The following is a 14,493-nucleotide window of genomic DNA, read 5'->3' as shown; positions in this document are numbered from 1 at the left end:
AGGGGGGGGAGGGGTGGTGTGGACTAACAGTAGAAGGGAGGTCATTGCGAGTGTGACACAGCGGAAAGAGGTCATGATTCTAGGAGGGGTTGGCCCTCTGTTAATTCAGAGGGGCAAGAGGTGGTTTGTAACGAGCAAATGATATAGAAGATGGGAAATGTGGTCTATGAGCACTAGGAGAGGGGCACTGCAGGGCGGGTATCGCTGAGCTAGGGCTAGTTCACTGTGACTGACACTATGCGACTGGCCGGTGTTGCAAGATCAGTGTAAGTATGAGTTTGACGCCTAGCAATGAGGGTGGCCTAGGAGCTGGTATTTAGATGCCAATGGAAATGCTGCATGAGGGCAGTGGGCAGGCCTAGTACACGGCACACTGATAACGGGCTGAAGATTAAGTGAAAGTAGTGCAGAGTCAGGAATAGTGCGGGCCAGGTAGACTGAACCAGTAGTAGAATTGGTTTGGTGAGTAAGGTTCGGTACAGTATCTCAAACAGTGCGGGTAGGGCGAACGCTGCAGATAGTCAAGCAAGCTTGGTAGTACAGTCAAAATACAAATTCGGTGGTCGGTCAAAAGGCCGAAAAAACAAATATCGAATTTTTTAAATTTTTTTATATATGTATTTTTTGGGTCAGGTAAGTAAAAAAAAAAAAGGTTAAAATAAAAAAAAAGGGGGTTGGGGGGAACCCCCCCATTTTAAAAAAAAAAACATTAAAAAAAATTTGATTTTTTTTCGGCCTTTTTTTCCCGAGATTTATAAGTTCGGTATTATGACTATAAACCTACAAATTCACATACAGTACGGGCAGAGGTGAACAATGTCAATGGTAAAGCAGGCTAAGCAAAACAATACGGGCGGGGCGCATGTTGCAAATAGTCAAGCAAGCTTGAAAGTACAGATAAAATACAAATTCACATACAGTGCGGGCAATATGGATGGCTGAGGCTTGAGTGACACAAACCTATGCTAAACCAGGTGTTATAACGCATATATTTGATACCTCCTGCTTCTAAATACTGTAATAGGTGGTATCAAAATGAATAAGTGCTCCATTTAGTGATGTTGGCTGGATTAACAAGTTTGCTCTGCCAGGATTGCAAACAGCAGGCTGGCACCATCTTTGAGGAAAGCGCTTATATAGCCAAGTTACCTTCTCCTCCTTGTACTTGAAAAGCCTTAGCTGTTAAAAGGGTACAGTGAGTTAAATACTGTGGAGATCTTGGTTATCTATTCATGTCCGCTTCACGTTTTGTGGGCCATTTTCAGGTTTAGTAAAAATGCATGTACCAAAAGATGCTCAATGCCTGTTTTCAACAGCACTTTTGAACAGCAGAAACGTTAGCAAAAATGTCTTTAGGGTGCATTTAGATGTATGCCCAAGATCCTCTGTGAAAGATGCATTTAGAAGTGTGCCAATAGCCACTCTGTGAAAATTGCATTTAGTAGTCTGCCCAATAGACACTCTGGAAAGCTGCATTTAGAAATGTACCCAATAGACACTCTGGAAAGTTCCATTAGAAGTGTGCCCAATAACCTCCCTGTGAATTTAGTAGTGTCCCCAATAACCACTCTGTGAAAGTTGCTTTTAGAAGTGTGCCCAACAACCCCTCTGTGAAATTTAGAGGTGTACCCATTAGCCGCAATATGAGTTACATTTAGAGGTGTGCCCAATAGCCTCTCTGATAAATTGAATTCAGAAATGTTCCTAATAGCCTCGCTGGAAAACTGAATTTGGAATTATTCCCAATAGCCTCGCTGGAAAATGGATTTTAATAGTGCGCCCAGTAGCCTCTCTGTGGAAATTTGAATTTAGATATGGGCCCAATATCCTCTGTGAAAGCTGCATTTAGAAGTGTGCCCATTAGCCACGCTGTGAAAGCTGCATTTAGAAGTGTTACCAATAGCATCTGTGAAAGTTGATTATAGAAGTGTATCCAATAGACACCCTGGAAAGTCGCAATTAGAAGTTTGCCCAATAGCCTCTCTGGAAAATTGAATTTAGAAATGTGCCCAGTAGACGCTCTGTGATAATTTGCATTTAGAAGTGTACCCAATAGCCTCCACGAGAGTTACACTTAGAAGTGTACCAAGTAGCCTCGCTGATAAACTGAATTTAGACATGTTCCCAATAGCCTCTGTATGGAAAATTGTACTTAGAAGTTCGCCCGGTAGCCTCTCTGGGAAAGTTGATTTTAGAAGTTTGCACATTGAAAGAGCATCTAACCATTCTTACCACACCCCACGCTTACTCTCTCCTTTACATCACCACTCAACTAGAACACAGAGATACTATGACGCCATTCGGTATAACTGTTCTCATACGAACATCCACCGCTTACTCCACATCATTCTATGTAATCACTGCTGGTCTCACAACCCCAGCCAGGCGTCTTCCTCAGGCCTAACACAGCCACATCCGTTCCGGATAAATCCTGCCAGAACGAACACATTCTCCTGATCTCTCAACCACCACACCTACCAATAAGAATCAGCTATTACACGTGTACCGCACGCTTCTCTGTGAAAAGTTGAATTTAGAAGTGTGCCCAATAGCCTCTCTGTGAAAAGTTGAATTTAGAAGTGTGCCCAATAGCCTCTCTGTGAAAAGTTGAATTTAGAAGTGTGCCCAATAGCCTCTCAGTAAAAAGTTGAATTTAGAAATGTGCCCAATAGCCTCTCCAGGAATTAGAAGTCTCTGAAAGGGCATGTAACCCATCATATCTCACCAACACGCTTACTCTCTCCTTACATCACCACTCAACTAGAACACAGAGATACTATGACACCATTCGGTATAACTGTTCTCATATCAACATTCGCCGCTCACTCCACATCATTCTAAATAATCACTGCTGGTTACACACCCCCTAGCGAGGCGTTCTCCTCAGGCCTAACGCAGCCATATCCGATCTGGATAAATCCTGCCAGAACGAACACATACTCCTGACCTCTCAACCACCACACCTACCGCTAGAAAGCAGCTATTACACTGATACCGCACGAGCTGCACACATACCCGGTGCTCACACGCACCTTTTGACTCTCTCTACTCTCTACTGATATGAACTTCGGTTCCCAAGGGCGTTCAACCTACCAGCGCCTTCAGACCATACCAATGGTATATAAGGCGCTATATAAATGCAAAATAACATAACATATGTGAGCGATGCCAAAAATAATGCAAGCTTAGTGAGAACAGGTAGTCTGTATTAGGCATAATACAACTGGGCTAATATTTCTTAATTTTGTATATTTGATAAAAATCGATGATTGGATTTTGGCTGTGTGTTCAATGACCTTGGCCGTGAAGGCAGCGGTGCGGGCTGCACTCCTATAGCCACTAGTAGGTGGAGTCTTTGAACTTCAGGTACGTAATCTTTCAAAAAGACAAACAAAAAGAATCTCTTTTCAAGTGTGGCTGTATTTTATTCTTAACTCTCACAAGATCTTAGGTCTCTTATTCCTGCAGATGCCTATACGGGTGGCCAATGCATTTCGGAATAAATTCCTTCATCAGGGCCTGGTTTCCTTGTGAACTTGTATGTCAGCGTTTGTTTCGCTAGTCGTGTAATCACTCAGCTTAATCTGGTCTGTGAGTACGTGGTAGACTCGTGCTCGTCACAAATCCTTTTTCTGGACTGGAGAAGGAAGGTGCAGCTCAGCCGCAGGATAAACCAAACCAATAGTCCACCTAATCCACCTGCTTCTTGATGGTACGCAAGCCTTTTGCCTGGAGTTTGCAGCCCAAAAGGAACAGTTGTCTGAACACCTCTGTCCTTTCCAGATGTTTTGAGAACAAGAACAGTTTTTCCCGAGAAAAGTGGCGATAGCACTCGGTCCCACAAGGGCTGGAATGGGGGTGACGTCTCAGCAGCTCGAGTTAACTGCCGGAGCGAAGCTGTGACCACAATCCCTTCATTACCCATGGAGAATTAGACTAAGCCACGTACTTCCAGATTAGCAGCCTCACAAAGCTTCCCCCACTGAAATAATAGTTCAAGGATTTATGGGCCCATGCTTGAAACTATTTCCCGCCCCACCACCCATTTTTAGCAATGCTTGTGCAGCTCCAGAAATCTTATTTTTGTCCATATCAAGTGTGGATGTCGTGGGCTCTCTAATCACATCAAGAGTTCATGGCTGACTCCGGAACCTTATTGACCCTATACTCATGACTAATTTTGTAAAAAGTTTGCATGAGCGCAGTATAGTTAGATGAACAAGTTACTTCTTACCTTGTAACGTTCTTTCGATGGGCTGTTCCTCCGACGTATTCCTCATCTTTGATAGATCATCTCCAGCTTGCTGGCCTTGGAAAAAGAAATTTCAGTAGAGGGCGCTGCGCGTTGACGTCCCTCGACGGCCTATGCATCGGCGCCGACGTCACCAGGCGTATAAATAGACTCGCGCAGCGTCCGTTGCCCAGTTCAGTTTTGACGTTAATAGATGTTGTACATGAATTGGTTATTTACCTTGAAGGAGCGTAAGCTGCAACCACAAGGGAAGTATTACTGCAGGGATGGATGGGAGGGGCGATAAGGAATACGGAGGAACATCCCATCGAAAGAACGTTACAAGGTAAGCAGTAACTTGATCTTCGAAGGGATTGTGTCCTCCGACGTATTCCTTATCTTTGATAGACTCCCATAGCAGTGGTGTGCAATTGGAGGTGGGAGTAAAACTCCATGTTTCCTTTTAGGAATGAACCAAAAGTAATGTGGCTTTACCAAACCTAATCTCTTGACTAGAGGAGGAATCCAGGTTGTAAAATCTTGTGAAGGTATGTGCGGACGACCATGTGGCAGCCGCACATATGTCTCGAACCGGAACACCTCTTTGGAGGTCCGAGGAGGCTGCGATACCCCTGGTTGAATGAGCCCTAAGATTTTGAGGAGGCTCTTTTCCTGCCAGTATGTAACATTCCAGAATGGCCAAAATAATCCATCTGGAAATGGTTTGTTATCGGTAGTCCCAACTTGTGCCCTGACTAACCCACGAACAGTTGGTCTGCTTGTCTAATCCTAGCAAGTCTACTGATGTAAAAGCTTAAAGCCTGCCTTGGGTCCAGCCTATGTAGCCTTTCTTCCTCTTTCCCCGGATGGGAAGGCGGATAGAATGAAGGCAAGGTAATTTTCTGAGTGATGTGAAATTCAGAAACCACCTTTGGCAGGAAATTAGGCTTTACCTGTAGGACAACCTTGTCTTTATGGAAAAGTGTATGAGGGGGTTTACAAGATAGGGCTTGTAATTCGCTCTCCCTTCTAGCAGATGTTAAAGCCACTAATAAGACAGTTTTAAGGGTGAGAAATCTTAGCGAACAAGAGTGGAGTGGTTCGAAAGGAGTACCCATCAGGAAATTTAAGACCCAATTTAAGCTCCATAAAGTAACCTGGAAAGGTCTTGGAGGGTAGACATTAGTTAATCCCTTTAGAAATTGTATTGCTAAGGGTAATTTGAAATACGAAGGTTCCTCCGCAGTGCGCTTGAAGATCGATAGCGCTGCGAGATAGCCCTTGATAGTGCCAACTTGGAGGCCTGAATTTGCCAAGTAGAGTAGAAAGGATAACACTGTTGGTGTACCACATGAAAAGGGGTCGATATTCTCTTCTCTACACCGGCTGCAAAACTTGTTCCAACGGCAGCGGTATAAAGACTTTGTTGCTGGCCTTCTGGCCGAAAGCAACACTTCTATGACATCATCAGGGAGGTCCCAATCCTTGTATCTCAACCTTTCAGAAGCCAGGCGCGAAGGTTGAGGGTTCTGCTGTCTGGATGGAGAACCTGACCTCCCTTCTGTGAGAGAATATTCTTCTTGAGTGGAAGACGAATTGGAGGGCAGATGGACATGTCCAGAGGGTCCGGGTACCACGTTCTCCTGGCCCAGTCTGGGGCAATTAGGATCATAGTTCTCCGGAATCTTCTCAACCTCCTGATCATTTGAGGAATGACAGGGACTGGTGGAAACGCGTACAGGAGTGGAAACTCCCAGTCCACTACGAACGCGTCCCCTAGAGCTCCTCTCGGGGGAAATTCCCTTGAACAAAACAGATCGCACTTTCTATTGGTACTGGTGGCAAACAGATCCACTTGAGGGGTTTCCCAAAAGGCGAAGATCTCCTGAAGGACTTCCTGAGCTAGTTCCCACTCGTGGGAGACTGTGCCTTGCCTGCTCAGAGCATCTGCCGTCAAGTTCTTCTCTCCGGCTAGATGGACTGCCAATAGAGAGATTCCTTCTTGGATTGCCCAAAACCAGTGCTGCATCGCCTCTCTGCACAGTGGTAGTGATCCTACGCCTCTTGTTGAGGTAGTGCATGGCCACTGTGTTGTCCGTCATTATCAGGACATTTTTCCCTTGTACAGATGGCAGAAAAGCTTTCAGCGCTAGTCTGATTGCTCTCAGCTCTAACAGGTTGATATGTAGTCTGGATTCCGATGGAGACCAACGACCGCTGATGGTAAAGTTGTTGGTATGGGCTCCCTACCACGTGAGTGAGGCATCTGTGCCTACTGTTATCTCCGGCCATGGTTGCCAAAACAGTTCCCCCTTCAAGATGTTTTTCTTTGGCAGGCCCACCACTGAAGGTCTCGAGCCACCTTGTCCGGAATCTGAAGGAGGTCTGTCATTCTCCCTGAGAATTGCGACCACCGAGTTCAGTGCCCACTGAAGAGATCTCATTCTCAGGCGAGCCTCTGGCACAAGGAAGATGCAGGATGCTATGAGGCCTAGCAACCTGAAAAAGTCGAAGGCTGGGAGACGTTGGGCATTTTGAAACTTGGTGACCATCCCTCCTTAGACTTGCAGCCACTACCGACATTAGCTTGGTGAAGACCCTCGGGGCGGAGGTCAGCCCAAAAGGCAGAACTCGAAATTGATAATGAGAGCCGCCAATTGCGAACCTCAGGTATTTCCTGTGTTTGAGATGGATTGGCACATGGAACTAAGCATCCTGGAGGTCCAGAGATACCAGCCAGTCCTGGAGCTAGAGGGCCTGAAGGATCTGAGAGAGTTACCATCTTGAACTTGTCCTTCCTGAGGAACTTGCTCAATTCTCGTAAGTCCAAGATAGGTCTCAGTCCTCCGTCTTTCTTCGGTATGAAAAAGTACCAGCCCTTGTTCCTCTCCGCTACAGGTACCGGTTCTATGGCACCTTTCTCTAGCAGGTCTGCAAATTCCTGCAAGAGGAGCGGATCTGGAACTTTCAGAGAGTAGTTCCCTGGTGGATGACTGAGGGATGCGTAGGAAAGGTAGGCAGTAACCTTGGGCAACTGTCTCCAATGCCCAAGCTTCTGACGTAATACAAGGCTCAAACACGTGTATGGGGTTGCTTTTGGTACTCTTGTTCAGAGAGGAATTGCCATAGCATTTCGGTGCTGGACGGCCCATGTGGGCGGGACAAAGACTGATATGCAAATGGATATTTCCAATCTGTGAAAGGCATAGTGAGCAAAAAGCGTGTGCTGCAAACTTTCACCTCAGAGCAGGTTATCATGCCTTGTTCTTTCTGGAGAGGAGCGCCAGCGACCTTTTTTTGAAACATCTGACGTAATAGCCTGCCATTCCGTCAGATGTTGACTTAACCTGCCCCTTACTGGTGTTTTGTGAAGAGAGTCCTCAGAGCGGTTTGGAGGCGGCTGATGCAGATGCCGAGGGTAAAGAGGCACCTGCTGCGGCTTTTGTGATTTTACCCAGTCTACCTCGGGTGAATTTCTTCGGACCCCTTTGAACCAGCTATCCTCTGCCCTTTCCGAATGCGGAATAGAAGCTAAAGGACTTACCTCTCCAAGAGGTTCCTGAGGGGCGATATGGAGTCTGATGGATTGTAGCTCCTAAGGATTTTGCTGCTGCCTTTGATGTTTGTAGTTTCTAAACTGTCGTCCGCCTTCTTACCAAACAAACAGTCGTCAAAGGGCATATTCAAGAGTCTGCTTTGCACATCTGGAGCAAAACCAGACTTTTGCAACCAAGCAAATCTCCTGGTTGTTGTACTTGCCGCCATGCCCCTGCTGATACTGTCAGCAGAATCGATGCCAGTCTGAAGGGATTCGCACATTGCGTCCTTACCATCCTTAATGATGTTGAGAAACGCTTCCCCTTCTTCTCCCTCCGGGAGGCAGTCAGCCGCTGATGAAGCACACTCCCAAAGTGTATGGCTGAACCTTGCGAGCGCACAAGTAGCACTGATGGATTTCAACGCCATGCTACATGCGGAAAAGACTTTTTTGGCCATAGAGTCATATCTCTTATCATCCCTGTCCTGTGGAACAGTAGGGTAAGCCGATTTACTGCCTGCTGAAGTAGCTGCCTGAACAACCAGACTCTCCTGAGTTGGGATAAATATTCAGGGTCAGCAGAAGACACCCGATATTTAGCCGATAGTTTCTTGTTAACTGCCGGGATCACATAAGGTGTTTCCCAGTTTGCCAATATTCTCCTTTGTAATGCCGCATGAAATGGCACTACAGGATCCTCCTGTGGACCTTTGACCAAGATATCTGTGAGGTTGTCTTGCTGAAAAGCAGGAGAGGGTGTGGACCATCCCATAAGCTCTATTATCCTTGCCATCAAGGTTCTATAAGGGGTTTCAGCATGTTCCCCTGGGTCTGGTGTGGCAAATTCCACTTCTGGGGAAGTGTTCAACCCACTTGCTTCCTGTAGGGATTCATGGAGGTCTTTCAACCTACCTTCCTCAGAGGTAAATTGTAGATCCCTGCAACTCAAAAAGCCTTTCCTGATCTGAATCCTCCCCTTCTTCATAAATAGAAGATAAGACCATGGAGTGGTCAGGTCTTGAAAATGGTATACATCCCATTTCCAGAGCAGAAGGATCCAGATTTGTCGTAATTGGCTGAGAAAACGTAGACGTCGTCGACGCAGACGTTAAAGGCTTCGAAGCCATCGAAAAAAGCATCGAGAAAGGTGGTAGAGGCCTCGAACTCGAGTGTATCGGGATTCTACTCGAGGTTGTCAATGACATTCTCATGCTCGAGGTTCTGAGTATGGCCACTGGCTGTGAGGTGGCCGTGGGTTTGTCCTTTCTCGGCGTAGACGTCAGCGTCAACTCGACTGACCTGTGCGTCGAAGAACCCTTCGATAACGGCGTTGATGACGCCGATCTATGAGTCGAAGGGATCTTCGACGATGGCGAAGACGCAACTCTGCCTTTACGCAAGGGTTCGTGACGCTCTCGAGTGGCTTCTTTCGCCGGGTACTGCGACTCGCGGCCTTTTGATTTTTCGGGTCTTTCATCCAGGGTATCACCTTCAGCAGTCTTAGAGGGGGGTCGAGGCCGCTTTCTCGAAGACGCTTAGCATCTTTTTCCTGAATTCCTCCCACTCAGCCTGAGAGCTATGCTTTGTGGGACAGGAGACCCTTTTTGGGGAAACGGAAGACGAAGACGAGGAAGGGGATCTTCGACGTCTTTTTTGAATGCTTAGATCTCAAAGAGTGATGGGAACTGCTTTGAGATCTCGAACGAGAGTCTTTTATGATGGCGAGGAGACGAATGTCTCGACTCCGCCGAGGAAACTTTCGAAGAAGTTTTAACTCCCTTACCTCTCTCGAGCTTCCCCTTACGCTTCAAGGTTTTCGCCATCATGGACATGCAGTCCTCGCACTCTGAACAATGGTGCTCGATTCCCAAGCACCAAACAGATCCTGTGAGGATCCGTCAACGACATTTTCTTTCCACAGTCTCGACTTTTTTTGAAGCCGGACCGTGGAGTCGACGGTTCGGGTGAGGAAGCCATCGAGTACGAGTCGGTATTCACAAGGAATATATCGATATATTGTACTGAAGAACTGAGCAACGATATTCCGAGGCCCCACGAAGCGCGGAAAAACAGAACTGAGCAACAGACGCTGCGCAAGTCTATTTATACGCGTGGTGACGTCGGTGCCGATGCGGAGGCCGTCAAGGGACATCGGCGCGCAGCGCCCTCTACTGGAAAAAAAATTCGGAGGCCAGCAAGCTGGAGATGATATATCAAAGGAATACGTCGGAGGACACAATCCCTTCGAAGTTGCATTTTGTATTTTGATAAATCGGTTTAAAGAACCCACCTTAACTGAATATTTCAATAACTTTCACCAACCTGAAACACTTGAATATTTCTGAATTTCAATTAATTGCAAATTAAGGCCACTGGTCTCATTTTGTAGTTAGAGACACAACACAGTAGTGAAATAAACTCCTAATGAAGGCAACAATGTTGATCAGGGAACTGAATGAAAAGATTCCAAGTATGGACTTCAGAAATCATTCCCATCATGTGTAAACAGGAGCAGATGGTCAGTTGATCTTCAGGACCACAAGTAACAGACTTTTAGCCACAATGATTTGTAACTAAATTTGTACCTCAGTTTTTGATACAATCGCCGAAAACAAAAAAAACAGGAGACAAAATTGAGCTGGTATAATTTCTACATCTCACCTTGGTCTGTTTTTTCTCTGTAGCATACACAATGGAGGTACAGCAAACTTCAGCAATCTTGCGCCCCTGACCGTAGAACGACCAGCAGCAGATTTCATCTCCAATTACATCTTTTATGAAGATTACCCTTCCATTGAAACGCAGGGACAATTTATCAAATAGCTCAATATTCTTCAGCATGTTGTCATCCGAATTGCTGGAAAAGAATACAATCAACCAAACTTATGAAAAACATTCTGTATATGTTAAACAGAAATCTAACAGATACTGCAGGATTGCAAATCAAATGGAGTTGAAAAGTAAAGTGTTAAAAAAGATGGGGTGGGAAAGCACAATGTTAGCCAGTATAAAAGTGGAATTTGAATATATACTAGTGGTACCACACGGTGTTGCCCGGGTCTGTAGCGGACATGCATGTGGGGGTCTGCTATTGGGTATGTTTTATTGCGTCTTAACTTCCTATTATTAAAAAATTGGCAATCTCCCGAAATCGCCAATACTGATGCCACAGGGCTGCACCCTTCCCTGTGCAGGGCGAATGGGTGGGATTGGTCAGATTTCACTATCGCCAGTACATCGCAGACTAGTATGCTGACCTCAGGCCAAAATGGCAGCCCACCAACTGTTATGGGGCTGGAGCCAACCCCAAAAACACACACACACTTCAGCAGTTCTTATACAAATAATGAGACAATCCTCCTCAGATTTATGAAAACTGCAAAAATTGGCCTTTTTCCTTTTTTTTCATAAAGAATTGAAGTAGTAGGCAACTGAATGTTTTTTTCAAAGAAAATGGAATATGGATATTCTTGTATGCTCTGATGCAATAGGATTTCAAGAGTGAAACTGCACTTAATGCATAGTGAGTGCGGGTTACGCTCTTGTTTCAGGCTATGCTCAGTGTACACAGACGTTTTTACCTTGTGTATGAATACTTGTTGTTACTCCTGTTATACAGCAACTTTACTGCTGGCTGAATAGAGAAAAGAAACTGTCAGTTAGATATTTCGTTATCAACTACAGCACGTTGAAAAAGTACACATTAAATTCAAGAAGACCTTATAAATTAACTTTTTAAATGTGAGATAGGACTATAAATACAGCTGGCATCAAACTCCCACCAATATCGACATTACAGCACATGCTTCAATACACTTTCAGAAGGTGGTTACTCTTTTTTGGAGGATGTCAAGGGTAAATAAGAATCAAAAAAGCATGTGCTACTATCGTAGAGTAGCTCACACATAAATGCTCAATTTTGGGATATGTTGCTTATTCCGAAAAATAAACGGCAGTAGTCAATGAAGCCAATGTGGTTACAACTATTTGTGTTACAACTAAAGTCTCACACCTGTGGATCATTATATAGACAAAGTTTCACGTGATTTCTGAGAGGGACATGAACATTTATTTGAAGAGACTAGTTTCAGTTGAAACAAAAAGTACCAGGAAAAGGGGCATGAAAGATACAATATGGTGGAGAGTGCACTGCTAGTGCACGGTTTGGCTGACAGACTGTATCCTATCAGTGGCTGCGAGAAGGTTTGATGTTCTCTATCCGAACTACAAGGTTCCATACAGTGTGCTTCCGTGTAATATTTCAATATATTACAGCATTTTGACTTATTTTCGCACCTCATTGTAAAGCCCAGCCTTACTCAACCAAGAATTCTACAAAAGGAGCAGGCTGTGCGCGTTCGGAAAGTGCACTGCGAGTGCACCGTTTGGCGGGGAGGCGATCGTGCGGGCTGAAGCACAACCTTCTACCTCACTAGCCATTGGAACTCACTATCATAAGTACACGTGTATAGGGTAAGTGTTGATACTGCTAAATACCCAATCATTTTATTGTTAAAGTGTCTTATGCCTACATGTCAAAATCAGCAATGCCGGTCATGGATGCGGGGGGTGGGGGGGGACCAGAGATGGCTACTGTGATATCAAAAACAGCTTATGGTTTTCTGGTAAACTTCTGAGGTTTCTCGCCCTGCTGCAGCCAAAGCACATAGGACCGGCGATAACCCGGCCTCGTCCCTCAGAGGCCATTCGAAGTTCCCAACAAATGCCTAGAACAGTGAATCCCATTGTGACTGAATTGAAGCGATAACCTGTAACAGCTGCAGACCCCATAGACGTATCAAAGGACTGCCCGGTTGCCCAGCTCATTTCCTTTATGGACATTCCAGACTCTGCTCTTCTAGCAGGTGTTCTATTAACAGAAGCCAATGCGAGGCTGGCGGCACCCAAAGGTATCCAGTCAAAAGACTTTGTAACAGCCTTGCCACAAGGAAGTCTGGCAGTGGTGATAGAAGGCTGTCTGGCAAGGGCCTCAGCCCTATGTGAAGCTGCTCAGACTATGGTAATGCTCAGGTTTACTTTGTGAAGGATAGTGTTAGCCTACACAATCAATCGAATTCAATCAACATGGTTCAGATAAATGTAGTGGACCTTCCTATAAAATAATCATGAAATTCAAAGGTCGGTTAATTCCCCATCTTATATACCAGAAACCACCCTCTCAACTATTAATGACAATCGCCATCTACAGTTGGAAAGAATCGCCGCATCGGACGTGTGACAATTGGACGACACACAGCCAGCCTCAAGGAGTTTATCGGGCATCACTGATACTTTATGCAGCCTCTCTGGATTCCTCTTCCAAATAATCAGTATCTTTTATACATCCAACTCGCAGAAGGTCTTTTGGGTTAACGGCGTCGTCCATCTCCACGCTGGAATTAACCTTGGCAGCCATGAATACCGCAATGGCTACATTGTCAAAATATTAAGACTCTTTGAATGAAAAGGTATCAGATCAAGTCGCCTTATTAACCATTTTGAAGGCTAAGATGTCCTTTATAGAGGGTGGACTATAAGTACTCAAATAACAAATCATCACCTAATACAAGTTTCTGTCATGATGCCTACCCCCGGGCATCCAGACCAAGTCCAACAAGCCCGGAAGCAGGCATCATGTTACCCAGAGAAAGCCCAGCAACCCTTGTTATGGACTATATGGGTACAGTCCTGGCACCATAGGCGCCAGGCTCATATGTTAAAACTTACCTGATGCAGACCATGCTGCAAGAGATCCAAGCCCATGTGAGGCTTGGATGGGACTACTTTACCTAGGGACTATTTTGTTACTTTGGGGTGGTTGTGGAGGAATACTTACCTGGGACTACTTTGGAGGCTATTTAAACCACGCCCGAAGGGCAGCACAAGCTTTGCGTTCTTCTGCATCCAGCAGCGCAACGCTCACTGTGCCTGCAGTCAGCATCCAGCCTCATGCCACGCCCGCCTCGAGTCCAGAGCACCTAGAAAGAAGGGAAAGAAGAAGAAAGGTTAGAACAAGAACATTATTGGTTTCGTACCCGATTCCGGATTCATCGCATCTTTGAACGAGAAAAACACTTTATTTTAAACACGGCGCATCGCCAGCAGCAGCGCCGCGCCATACTCACCGTTCCTCGCAGCATCTCTACGATCCGGCGCTGTCTCCATCATTAAGTTGCCGCATTCCAGCACCTAAGTGGGACAAGAAAACAACAAGGTGAGCCGAGGGGAAACAAATAAGGACAACCTCTCGCGACCATATACTTACCCGATTTTACCGCCAGAGGTATTATTCATCAGCACGCCAAATCTTCTTATGCCGCACCTGTAAGAAAAGAGATAGCAGCGAGTTAAACTTTGGCATCATTTAACGGACAGTGTGGGATAGCACAGACTCTTACCAGAACGCTTTCAGCTGCCACAGAACTATCTTCATTTGGGTCTCAGCTGCAAGATAAACAAAGGAATTGGACAAGAGTGATTATTCAGACATTTTTGAACTCTTTAGAACTATATACTTACGGCACTTCGCCAGGAGTTTTGGAGCCAAGATTTGTCTAGAACTCTTCCAATATCCTCAAGCCAGTGAAGTAACTGGCCATCAACGCGCCCCTGCGTTCCTCGCAGGATGGAGAGATCATTCAAATCTATAAGGTGAGCTTTGTGAAAGGGAATATCACTGGTGATAAATGGGGACGCAGTGAGGGGCTATTACTCAACTCCACGG

At 45.5% G+C, this 14,493-nt stretch overlaps 1 protein-coding gene across 7 annotated transcripts in view; it reads right to left on the bottom strand.

Moving 5' to 3' along the window:
- The window catches only part of KCTD10 (potassium channel tetramerization domain containing 10), a 354,681-nt gene that overhangs the window by 236,485 nt on the left and 103,703 nt on the right, over positions 1-14,493 (bottom strand). For all 7 annotated transcript variants that reach the window (XM_069619425.1, XM_069619428.1, XM_069619422.1 and 4 more), the window contains exons 5-6: positions 11,351-11,403; positions 10,431-10,626 (exon numbers count right to left, since the gene is read on the bottom strand). In XM_069619425.1, the coding sequence (XP_069475526.1) occupies positions 10,431-10,626; positions 11,351-11,403 (249 nt within the window). The remainder of the gene's footprint in view (positions 1-10,430; positions 10,627-11,350; positions 11,404-14,493) is intronic.

The sequence above is a fragment of the Ambystoma mexicanum genome, chromosome 10 (assembly GCF_040938575.1).
Source record: "Ambystoma mexicanum isolate Mex_15411 chromosome 10, UKY_AmexF1_1, whole genome shotgun sequence".
NCBI lineage: Eukaryota > Metazoa > Chordata > Amphibia > Caudata > Ambystomatidae > Ambystoma > Ambystoma mexicanum.
Note: the sequence above shows the minus strand (reverse complement) of the source record. Positions and strands in the feature narration are given on the sequence as shown.